Source organism: Pholcus phalangioides, unplaced genomic scaffold (genome assembly GCF_987345545.1).
Source record: "Pholcus phalangioides strain wild (caught in Gottingen) unplaced genomic scaffold, Ppha-v1.0 ptg000015l_1, whole genome shotgun sequence".
Lineage (NCBI taxonomy): Eukaryota > Metazoa > Arthropoda > Arachnida > Araneae > Pholcidae > Pholcus > Pholcus phalangioides.
Window position 1 is genome coordinate 1,756,870 of NW_028301608.1, and position 12,640 is coordinate 1,769,509.

General features: G+C 37.4%; 1 protein-coding gene across 1 annotated transcript in view; it reads right to left on the minus strand.

Moving 5' to 3' along the window:
• Nucleotides 1-12,640, minus strand: part of LOC149075223 (S-adenosyl-L-methionine-dependent tRNA 4-demethylwyosine synthase TYW1-like) — a 56,855-nt gene continuing 44,215 nt past the window's right edge. Inside the window, exons 12-13 of the mRNA XM_089242509.1 lie at nt 9,068-9,235; nt 1-420 (exon numbers count right to left, since the gene is read on the minus strand). Coding sequence (XP_089098635.1) covers nt 199-420; nt 9,068-9,235 — 390 coding nt within the window. The 3' untranslated portion in view covers nt 1-198. The remainder of the gene's footprint in view (nt 421-9,067; nt 9,236-12,640) is intronic.

The window sequence follows — 12,640 nt, forward strand, 5'->3', positions numbered from 1 at the left end:
GAAAAAATATGCATGTTGTTCAGATTAATAAGCATTTTCTGAGATCGATCGAATATGATCTTTATTTTTTTCTTCACAAATACAAATCATCACATACAAAATCACTGCAATGAAAAAAATAATTTAACAATGTATTTTTCTTGCAAAATTGGATTGTTGGTGACATAATTTAATAATTATGCACTAAAACAATATATACTAGCAACCACTGATATCTTTTCTATTCTTCCTAAAATAACGAGTCTCTAAAGGATCAAAACCTCTTTCAGAGGCACCATATACAGCCCAATCGGGAGTCTGGCAAACATAATCCAAGCTTTCAAAATTACTCTTTTCGCAGCTTCCACTTTTGTTCCTCTGTATGAGTTCGTGGAATTTCTCATAGTCTATCCAGGTATGCCACTTTTCGCCGATGAAGAACTGAATGAATCAATTATCAAAAATTTTCATCAACAGATTTAAATAAATCAACATAGAAAAGTTTAAGGCTTTCAAATATAATATATTTATATCCATATATATATATACAGTACAATACCCCTCATCCCAAAATCGGGGTTGTTTAGTTTAAACCTTGGTTTTAACCCGGGTTTAAGCTACGGTCACATTTTTCACAAAATGCAAAAAAAAATCTTCGAACGCAAAAGAAGTAGTAGCCACTTTTGCAAAAATGCATACTGGAGGTACGGAATGAGTAGACATACATCTATCAATCATTAGTAATTTGCTAAAGCTTTTTTTCCTATTTTTGCTTTTTTGCTAAAGGAATTTTGTTATCTAGCTTAAACCCTGGTTTTAACCGAGTGGTTTTAAAAAAAAAATCACATAAAAGTGGTTTAAATATAATTTTTTCCCCAAGTAAAATATCATACCCATTTCTTATTAGCAAAAACTTTCCCTTCTTACCACATTTTATAGCCTTAGGCCACATTCTGATGCTCTATTTTTAGGGAGTTCATGAATGAAGATTGCATCACACATTTGATATATAGTGCATTTAAATCACACACATTTTTTCCTCAAAAAATCAGCAATAGTAACTAACAGCTGCCTGGAAGGATAAACACCAGTGTAGGGTAGTTCATTGCCTCAGACATTTTCTTCCTATCAGCAGGCTTGATATTCAATAGTTCTTTTTTTTATACTTTCCCCCCCCCCCCGTTAATCAATTTTCTACTGTAATGTAGTAAGTGATTTATAAAAATAATCAGCTATAGGCCTATATATATACTAATGAGTATAATTAAAACTCCAATTTCAAAATGAAGTAAAATAAGAACCACCAGTCAAAATGACTCGCAAATTTGTATGGATATTTCTGAAGCACTGGAATTCAATGTTTGGCATAGTGAAAGTAAATGTACAAAACATCACTATTATATGTTTAATATTAACATTAAAAATTATCACAAACACAAAATAATTTCTTGAGTTAAGCTACAAAATGATTAAATTGCAAAAGTTGGTTTTTGACGAAATTCAAGAAATATTTGTAGATTGATTAATATAAGAGTAGTGTTAATTACATTAATAAACATTTATTTTAATTAATTATTTATTACAAGTTTAAAAGATTTTTTAGAAATGTAATTGTTTTTAAAGTAAATGCTTTACCAAAAAAAAACCGTGTGAACCAAAAATCCAGATTTTTTAGAGTTTTACCAACCCTGTCCAAAATAAATAGGCGTGAACCCATTTCAGGTTAGAAAAATTTCAGGTATGAGTAAATGTTTCTAAAGAGTTGGTTAAAATAAAGGTCTTTGAAGCTAATAAAAGGTTGACTGTTATATTCACACAATTTTTACACACAAGTCTAATAAAAACTAGTTAGCAAATTATTTAAACTATTTCCTTCATCAGTAACCCAGCCAACAATGTCTTATGTGTAATGCATGTCCAATAACTAATATTATTATAATAACTATTCATAATAAACTGTTAGTCTTAAAAGTAACTCCTGATTGCAAAAAAATTTTAAGAAAAATTGTTTCAAATATTCTAATGCATTGATTCCGAAGCAATTTCCGAGTGAAAAAATTATTTCTGAAAAGCTACAAGATTAAAAATTTTTTATATCATCCCAGGGTCCTATAACTCATATTTAGTAAAAAAATCTCCATTCTTTGTAACATGAGACAAAAAAATCCATTGAATTCGGACAGAAGTTAGATGATTAGATAAGCACTTTCTGACATGGGGTGGGATGTTGTCATACAACTACTATTCCAGCGACATGAAAATTTAATAATTCAATTACTTCATCAGGAGCACCAAACAACTTTTGATGCTATGCCATTAAGTGAAACCTGAAGCAAATTATATAGGATATTAGATATAAATTTTTATACTCGGAGCTTGGCTGGAATAATTTTAGGTTATAAAAAAGTGGTTTTTTTTTTTACCTTATAAATATTTATATGATTTGTGAGAAATATTTAAGATTGCTTTTGCAATCAGAAATTGTCTACAAGATGAAACATTAAGGAATTAGCTATTAGATAAGGATAAACAGAGCATTGTAGCATATAATATCAGCCAACATATTACATTGTATCTCTGAATATGCACATGTAAAAAATCATTTTTGTTTGTCTGAATATGGAAATCTCTGTATATGGGTCATTCTAACAAAATTGGACAAAAAAAAATTCAACCAAAAAATCCAAAACAATTCTTAGGGAAACATTTACCTGCTAATAAATGAAATATAGTCAGCAATGAAATTGGTTGAAAATTTGTGGCGAAAAAATTAATTTAAATTTAAGCATGTTAAGAGATATGCTAATTTGACAAGGCCTTTTGCCTGTTTCAGCACTTAACTTGATATTTATGCTTGACAATTGCAACATGTTCCATCTATTTTGATAACTCATTTTCAACTTGCACAAGCTGAAAATGATCACTGATACTCTGAACATTTTTTTTTTTTGTCAATTGCATTTTTATACTTTCTTTTATTTGTGTTTCTCACTCAGTTTTCTGTCAATTTTATGGGGACAACTGATTTCTAATTTGTCTCTGTTTGGCTAGAGCATGAGTTGCATTCTCAAAGCAAAGTCTTTCAGGCCTAGAAGTGAAAATTCGAAAAAAAAAAGTAGGAAAAATAGGAACACCATTGACAAAAAATAGGAGGGAAAAAATGGAATTGCACAAATTATCATAGCATATAAAAATGTTGTGCCATTAAGATTCACACCTTATATACTTTAATTATAGTATTATCTATAGATATTTTAAGAAACTCAAGTTCTCTAACGAATTTAAAAATCTTTCATTTTCATAGAATGTGGTATCGAAAACAATGTAAATACGCAAAACTAAAAAGAAATTAATCAAATTTCTACTGTTACCTGAAAAGTCCAACTATTGATCGTGATCCATTTTTCCCTGTGCTTTTCGAAGAAAGAAAAAAACCTGTCTAGGTGCCATAGAAATGTAACCCATGCATGCTTAACCCATTGTACGGTACATTTCCGGATCATTTATGCTGCCAAAGCATATATCCAGATCACCTTTTTTGTAAGTGACCCCCAAGCACATTTCCAGATCACCTAGGGTGCGGTAGCCCAGGTCGATAAGGTACTCACCTAAAGTATCAAAGGACGTTTAGAGGTGCTGCGAGTTGGATACCTGGTTCGTCCTTGTCAGAAAACTTTCCTGACACTTGGGTACAACAAAAATGGCGACATGACCACAGAAAAAATTGCTACCGCAGGGAGTCCCCCATCAAGGGGTTAGCACACCAACCCCTCGACGAGTATAAAAAACAAACCTGCCGTTCGGAATCGGCAATAAATTATAGGTCTGGGTCTAATTAGCCCTCATGTGAAGAAAATGACAGTGATGCGACGAAAATGATCAAATGACCAGATCACCTAAGTGACCCCAAGCACATTTAAAGATCACTTAAGTGGCACCAAGCACATTTCCAAATCCCTTGAGCGACCCTCGACAAACCCTCAGTTCACTTAAGTGGCTGGACGCACATTTACATATCATTTCAGTGGCCTGCGGCACGCTTTCAGATCATCTAAGTGACTTGTGGCACATTTCCAGATGACTCAAGCAGCCCGAGGCACACTTTCAGACCACCTGAATGACTCGCGGTATATTACAACTTAACTCAACCTTTTGAAGAGTGTGGGGCCACTTCATTGATTTTAAAACGCGTCGCGGGCCACTTAATTAAGTGATCTAGAACAGAGCCGCAGATTATTTGTGTGATCTTTAACTGTGCCGCGGGTCACTCAAGTCACCTGAAAATGTGCAGCGGGCCACTTAAGTAATCTGGAAATTTGCCTCGGGCCACTTAATTTATCCGTAAGTGTAGACACGCCACATTTAGGCCGTGGGTTGAGCACATGCTTAAAATAAGGGGCCGTTCAAGTATCGGGGCAGCAAAGTTTTAGTGATTTTTGAGCAAAAAGTCAGCAAAACTCTGACCCTCCCCCTTTCAGCAAAATTTCACCAGCGCTCTGCCTCTTACCTCCTAACGCATAGTGGTGCGATCAGAGACGTACGTGGGAGGGGAGATCTTGGTTGGGGGCTCGTGGTCCTCCCCCCCCCCCCCCCCAGACGATCAAAAATTATTTTTTTAATAAAAATTTCGAAAGAAAATGTCTTATTATAATGAATTTTTGTTAATTTCAATATTATTTGAAAACTAAGAACTCTAAATTTATTTTTAAGAAATTCATTGCCACCCTACCTCTAAGCCCATAGGTAATCCTTGACTTGCGGTAAACACTTGGCCTGCGCCGGCTCAAATGTGGCCTGTCCCTCTCAAACCTAATTTTGTAAAAATGAACCAAGTGGCATATTCACAGATCGCTTAAGTGACCCATGACACAATTCCAGACCATTTAAGAGATCCGTGGCACATTTAGAGATCCCTTGAGTGATTAGTGGCACAGTTTTAGAGCACTGGCGCGGCCACTAGTGCGGTTTTACGTCACTCAAGTTATCTGCGGCCCATTCCCAGATTTACTTAAGTGATCTGCGGCATAATCACGGATCACTTGTACAACGTGCGGCACAGGTCCACTAAGTATTTAGAGATCACTAAAGTGGCTCTGTAGGGAACGCAATAGGGGGAATGTTAGTTCAGGTGCCCACAAACTAACGAAAACTTTTACTCGTTTTTGGCACACCGAGTAAGATGCCATTAAGAATATTTCATATTTTTATAAAGGGTGGGTGATGAAGTAAGCATCATCCTAACACCCCCTCCCCAGTCATCAAAAGTCAACAAATCGGGAACCCCCCCCCCCATCGATGCTGACGTAATACTTGAATGACCCCGAAAGTAAAGAAACCTGAAAGTTATTTTCTGAAGGTGAAAAAAAAAACTGGGTTTAAAGAGCGGCTAAAATCGGCTCGTCTTCCCCCCGTAAAACCAGACGTTGCTAGGGCTCTGCCCCGTAAAGCCGGATTATCCTAGGAGTAGAACTTTTGCGCCGTGTGCAGCGTAAAAACGCTGAGTGGTTAAAAACTTGAAATTCAGGTTTTTTTGACCAATCACAGTTTTCCCAATGAGCCAGGAGCAGGTTTTCCACGCCGCGTGCAACGTGAATCATCCAGCGCGACACGCCGTCCCCTCACCAATAAAAAAAGGCACTGCTGTTTTCCTACAGAGTGCAATACTGCTCACGACAGCGATTTACGTCGGGCCTGATTGGCAGATTGCTTCTGAAGGAGTTGAATGCGTCGTGTGCCGCACGTTTCACCGATCTTCTCTTCATTTTTCTTGTGTTCTCTTTCCCTTTCCGTCAAACCGGAGCATGCAGCCGATAGAGTAGCTGACCCGAGGGCCATATACTACAATATAGCTGCCCTGATCTGATGCGCCACTCTTAGAAAACACAAATGCGTAGCGTGATTATGTAACACATTTCCGCGGAAGCGAAATGATCCAGTTCGGTTCACGTGGCGCGAAACGCCTACTAGGAAAACCCGGCTTTGAACGCTCATTACGAGATACCGAGAGAGAAATCTATAGTCTCTCATGGAACCTCTTGTGTGTGGATAGAGCCTGTCCCTACCTACCCCACCCCTCCCCTTTTTTTTACCTTATCTGTTTTACCAAACAGATTCTCTTTCCCTACTGGACTTCAGTTTTTAGCACTTTGACTATACAGTGCAGGGGCGAAAAGATACACTTGTCGTCGTCCCCTGCTCCAATGGAACTGGAAAAAAAAAATTCCCCTTTTTTTTTCAGTAGCGAGTTGTGATGTGAATAAAATACGTGAAAAAGGGACAGAAAGCAGTGACATTTGGCAGTTTCTCGGAATTTTCGTAGTGAGATATTGGCCGTAAACAAAAGGAGGAAGGGATAAAATAGGAATAGTAGGAAAGAATTGGAATAAAATAGGACGACTGCGACGAAAGTAGGAAAATAGGAGGACATTTCTAAAAAATAGGAAAAGTAGGAAAAATAGGAGCGCTGCGAGGTCTGAGAGCCTTTAGATCAAACATTACTGCAGCTTCATGTTGCAACCCAGAAATTTGGATGTTTTTTTTACCTCCCCCCCTTTAACTTATGGTAAAACCTTCTTTCTGGTTAAATAATGCCAGGAGAAAGAACTTTTTACAAGCTTCGCCGCACTGATAAAAACTAAGCATGTTCAAAACATGAGCTCTTCAGAAATAATAGATGTCTTTGAACTGAAACATGTGGGTGAAAATAATTTTCAATAATACATGTCTCACAAAAAAAAAAAAAATAGCCACGAGAAGGACATTTAATAAAAACACTCACCTATTTTCTCCTGATTAAACCTAACTGGTGAATTAATTTAAAATTCTAATTGATTTAAAATGAGGTTGAAGAGATGGCTACGTTCTTCTTAACCTTCTGAATACAAAATTTGATAAGTAGCAACTTGTGTTATAGGATTTGAAGCAATGTTTTCCAAATGCCACGAAAGGGAAAAAAAACTGGGGAAATTTTTCTTTTGGCTATAAACTATCGATTAAAAAATATTTAAAATTAAGAAAAAGATGAAATATAAAAACATACTGATCCTAAAAATATATATTATTGAAAAGAAAAAAAATGTAATAATTGTTTGAAGATAGAAACAGAAAGGTGATTTTTCAGAAACTGGAGAATATAAATAGAAAGTGATAAAAAAAAGTTCTGCGCAAATACATTTAATGTAAACTGCTGGGGACCCAATTTAGGCATTTTGTGAGAATGACCCATAACACATACTCTGGAAAACAAAACTTTAATGTGACATAAATTTAATTTTTTTTTAAGTCAATGTGTGAAATATAGATGATGACTTCTGATGCTATAGAGTAGTGATGGGCAAACTGCGGCCCACTCGGAGGTTCTATCTGGTCCACAGCAGATTTCAAAATAATAGTAAAGAAAATTTCAATTTCAATGTTCTAAAAAAATTCACTTGGGGGTGTTCCTTTTTTTGCATATGGAAAATATAGTTGTGAGAATTTTGATAGTAACTGATTCAAAAACTTATGCATATGCTTAAAGTTATGAAAATATAATTATTAATTTTTTCACAGCTGTAAAGGATAAACCATTGCCTCTTGTTTGAATCGAAATCGTGACAATCTTCAAAGTATATAACACATTCTGCCGCTTTATTTTTTAAGCATAAAAATCTTTATTATGAGTCAATGTTTGAATATATCTGGCCAGCCAAAATGTTTTCTTTCTGATTTTTTTTGCCCACTCGTGAAAAAGTAGTTTGCCAGTCACTTCTATAGAGAGCAGTAATTCTCAACCAGAGGTGTGAAATGGAAAATTGTGTATGATAGGATTATTATTATACATATAATTGTTATTCAAAAGGGTGTGAAAATATGATCTTGAGGTCACTTGGTGTGTGGTAATTCAAACTGAAGTTCTTAGGTAGTGTGAACGAGTAAAAAGTTTAGAGCCATTGCTATAGAGATGCTATAGAGTCTTAATTTAATGCAATGAATATCAGTACACACACAAGCATGACAAAAGTATCCTTCCTTGTTTATTAAAAGGGCATTTCTATAGAAAGAATCCAATTTTCATTCCATTTAGGTTGAATAAAAGTGTAATGAATGTATTGTTGTAAACGATGTGGGTTTGCAGTAGAGAAATCACAAACTCACTAATCGCCACTGTGCGATTACTGGGATCTCAACCTTTGTTTTGTGAAACCATCACAATATCCACAATGAAGCACAGCAAAAGTGGATCACAAACAATATAAATAAAAAGTAAGCAAGCTAGCATAATTGTAGTAAAAACCGTCATTAAAATATAAAAATAAATTTAACCCTCTCTTGAGTGAGATTCAATACCCATGAATAATTTTAAAAGATGATTCTCACACAACACTTAGGTATACTGTAATATCCAAACTTATGTCATACTGCATTTACATCATCTTCGACTAAAACTGTCCCCACACAATTAAATGCACTTTGAAGAAATTTTGAAGTCTCAAGAAGTCACAATCTTAGAATGGAAATATTTACCCACAAGAGTCACATAAAAAAGATGAATGTATACATGAAAACCAATAAAGAAAATCTGCACATTTGGCTTCTCCCTCCTCCTCAGGAGAAAGGGGTGAATATATATTCACCTGAACTTATATGGTTAGTCTTGGAAGAAAAAACTATTACTACTTAACCGTACATGCATCTTGTACACGTTCCCTCTGCGGAATTTCTAACAATCAATACATACTGGAATGTATTGTGCATATATATGCATAGGTCTAACATATTTATTTTGTCATTTGTCAGAGTTGGACTGGTTTTTTTTCTTGCTAGTGCTGTCATCTGTCTTTCATATTTTTAAGTGAAGATGAAAAAGGAAGGAATTACTGATGCAAACTTTTTCATAGTGATGAGTTAACCGAAATTAGCGACGAGTAAACGAGGGTTTAATAACATTGTGGCTATGAGAGCTGGAAGGGTCTGAAGAAAAATGACGACTTAACCGGAGTGACGACTTATTAGGGTGACGACTTAACGAGGTTTTACTGTATTTTGTCTTTAAGAGAACACTAAGTGAGATGTTTATGAGAATAATATTTATGAGACAAAAGTATACCTTTTTATGAGCAATGAGAACGCAATTTGAATGTTCATGCTCTGACGCTATGTCATACTCAGGCAGCTTATCTGCCAACTTCTTGACAAATGTTACCACTTCTTCGTGCCATGGAACATTTTCCATAGTGAGATTGCTGTCTTTTGATGTACCGCAATAAGTGACTCCCTATACACATACAAAAAAAGTCTTGTCAAATCACAAGCATATTTTGATTAGTCATGCAACCTCATAAAGTGTATATCTTTAAGAACTTGAGCCAGAATTTTTATGAGAACTCAGGAATACAACCAAGAATAATTTAAATCCCAATAGAGAAACATCTAGGAATTCATAGGTTAACATGGATTAAATTGAATCAACTCATGTTCACTTTTTTCATATTAGTTTTAAAATCACAAGAAAAACTTCTCTCGGGAATGACAGAAAAATCGTGTAAAGCTAAATGAACCTGAGAGTCTAGAATGATTCCTGAATTGATGTGGAAATTTATGACGTGCAAACTGATGGAGATAACATGATTGGAACTGCTTGAGTTATGCTAGAGTAACGGCACGTAAAGTATGAGAATGATAGAGTTGAACTTTGGATAATACTGATTAAATTTACAACAATTATCATTTTCATTGAAGATACACGTATTTGCATAGAGATAGACTAGAAAGACTAAGGCACAATTATGAAGTTGCTACACACATATACAGTAAAAATTTGTTATAACAAATACAAATACAACGCCACAACAGGCAAATTGCCCAACGAGGTGGCTGACTTAAGAACATCATGGATCCCCGAGCCATTTTTTGGAGGCCCTACCTACCCCTACCACACCCCCCCCCCTTCCGCGGAACCCCCCCAAAGAATCGGTACATGCGGGAATGTGAGTGTACGTGTAGTGAAACCTGACGTGAAATTTTTGTTGTTTCTCTGTAATGCTTGGTATGTGTAGTGCTGCCATCTGCCACTAGTTTTTCTAACTATGAGTGAAGTGTTATGATTGAATGATTTATCGTTGTAGGACTGTTGCTCTCTGTGGCGAGACTTTTTAACGGGGAGATCGGCTCGCATTTGCGCCTTGAAGTTGGGAACCACAGAAAACCAACTTCAGCCGACCACCACTGTGGGGTTCGAACCCGGATCCTCGCATCGCGAGTCCGTCACTATAACCACTCGACCACCACAGCGGCATAACGAGTAAGGTTTATAACAAGGACCTTGCTATAAATAAGTAAAATATTCCGTTATAGCGAATCGAAAATTAAGCATTTACTATAATGTCAAGACTTCTAAAAATTCCAATTTTTCCTTTCTGTTTCCTCAGGAATTGAATATGGACTCTTTATCACGGCACATACTCTTCGTAAAAATTACTCTGAAGTACTTCAAACAAAGAACGGATACAAAAAAAGTTGAATTGTTTCAATGCCTTTTTTTTGGACTACCTCACTATACACATAGGTTATATGATGATTTTATTTGACTTGTCTCTTCCGGCGACTAAGACCCTGTAACAATAGTTGGGAACCCTTGGGGAATTTGCCAAACCTGCCTCTATCTATTATTTTGAAGCATGTTTATATAGTTGCAATTATATAATTTTATAATAGAATTTATGTTTTCTTACCTTTTATAACCGTGCATGGTTTATTAAATTATTCTGTGATATTTTCATATGTTCGTAGTCCAAGAAAATGTGCGATTATGATCACATCGCCATTTTGATTTATGGTTGTTGCCAATTTTGTTTTGTGAAAGTTTCTATAAAAATATATTGCCATTTCTTTATGCAAATTTGATGTTATGTTTTTCTATTGGTTGTACTCAGATATATATTTTTTTGAGATGGTTGCTCCCTGGAGTTGGATCTTGCCGTACTTCCTTTTTTACATATAAATACCTGGAGTCACGATCGTCACTTCACATTTCTTTTCATCGCATTCGCTCTCAGCTCAGTGTTCATCACTTAAGGTGAAGGTGGTCGCCTTTTGGTGAATTATCTACAGTATGAAATAGTCTCACTGGTGCTTGGCACATCGTTGGCTGGTTCCGGATCTCATCATGCCTCCTCTCTTGTCATCACCGTTATCCCGGATCCTGTCATCGTTCGTCTGTCGTTAGGCTTGGCGTCGATCCTCACCTCCGATCCCGGCCACCTGATCGTCACCTTGGCTCTAGCTGTTGAGCCTGCAGCTCTCGCCGCCACGTGGAGTCTCGGCTCATGACCTTCGCTCGCTCCTGCCAAGGTCAATGACGTCACCGGTCGTGTAATTCCAGATCGTCAAACTTTTGTTGCCGAACTACACTGCTGGCCACCCAAATTGCAACACCAAGAAAGACAAGAGATATCGCAACAATATTTATTTTGTAGATAACATGTTGACCAAGCATCAAATGATTAAATTTATAGACTTCTGTGAAGTGTGGTTCCTGCCAAAATCAGTAGCCAGAGTAGCCGCCATTGTTGGAGATCACCACTGCCACACACCTCGGCATTGATTCAAAGAGACTTTGGATGTCTTCTTGGGGTACAGCAGACCAAGCAGCTTCCACGCGTTGCCAAAGTTGATCTGGTGTGGCAGCTGGGGATGTAATCTGGGTCAATCGTTGAGCAATCATGGACCACATGTTTTCTATCGGCGAAAGATCCGGAGAGCGAGCTGGCCAGGGAAGCAATTCAATCTGGGGATTGACGAAGAACCTTTGGACAATGCGTGCCACGTGTGGTCGTGCATTATCCTGTTGAAATATGGCTGTGGGCAAGCCCTGAAGGTAAGGAAGGACAACTGGCTCCAACACCTCGGAGATGTAGCGCTGGCTTTTTAAAGTACCGGCAATGCGTACTAGAGGAGTGCGAGAGTGATATCCAATACCGCCCCATACCATAATACCCGGTGCAGGACCAGTGTGGCGGTGCATAACGCAGCTGTTCAGCATCCTCTCTCCACGGTGTCTCCAGACTCGAATCCGACCATCGTGGTGTTGCAGACAGAAGCGTGACTCGTCAGTAAAGACAATTTCATTCCATTGTGCCGTCCACATCCTTCTTTCATCGCACTATTGGCGGCGGAGACATCTGTGGTTCTGCGTCAAGGGTAGACGAAGCAATAGACGTCTTGCGGACAGACTACTCTGCTGTAACCGGCGTCGAATGGTACGCGCAGACACTGGATGATGCGATACAGACTGAATGAGCTGTGCTATGGTTCGTGATGTGGATGAGCGATCCGTCACTGCCATACGCACAATACGCCTGTCATCACGTGAAGTGGTGCACTGAGGTGGATGCGATCGAACACGTCGGTCCGTCGTACCCTCCTGCATCCAACGATCACATATCCGCATTACAGTTGTTTGGTTTCGTTCAATACGACTACCGATTTCCCTGAAAGATAATCCACAATCTCGGTAGGCCACTATCCTTCCTCTGTCAGACTCGGATACTTGATCAAAAGATGATCGCTGTTTTCTACGAGGCATAATTGATCGTTTTTTTGAAAAAACCACAAGAAAAACACAATTGCCGTACTTCAAATCGTCGAAATCTCCAAGTCTTAAATAGCGCTTTGAAGTGGC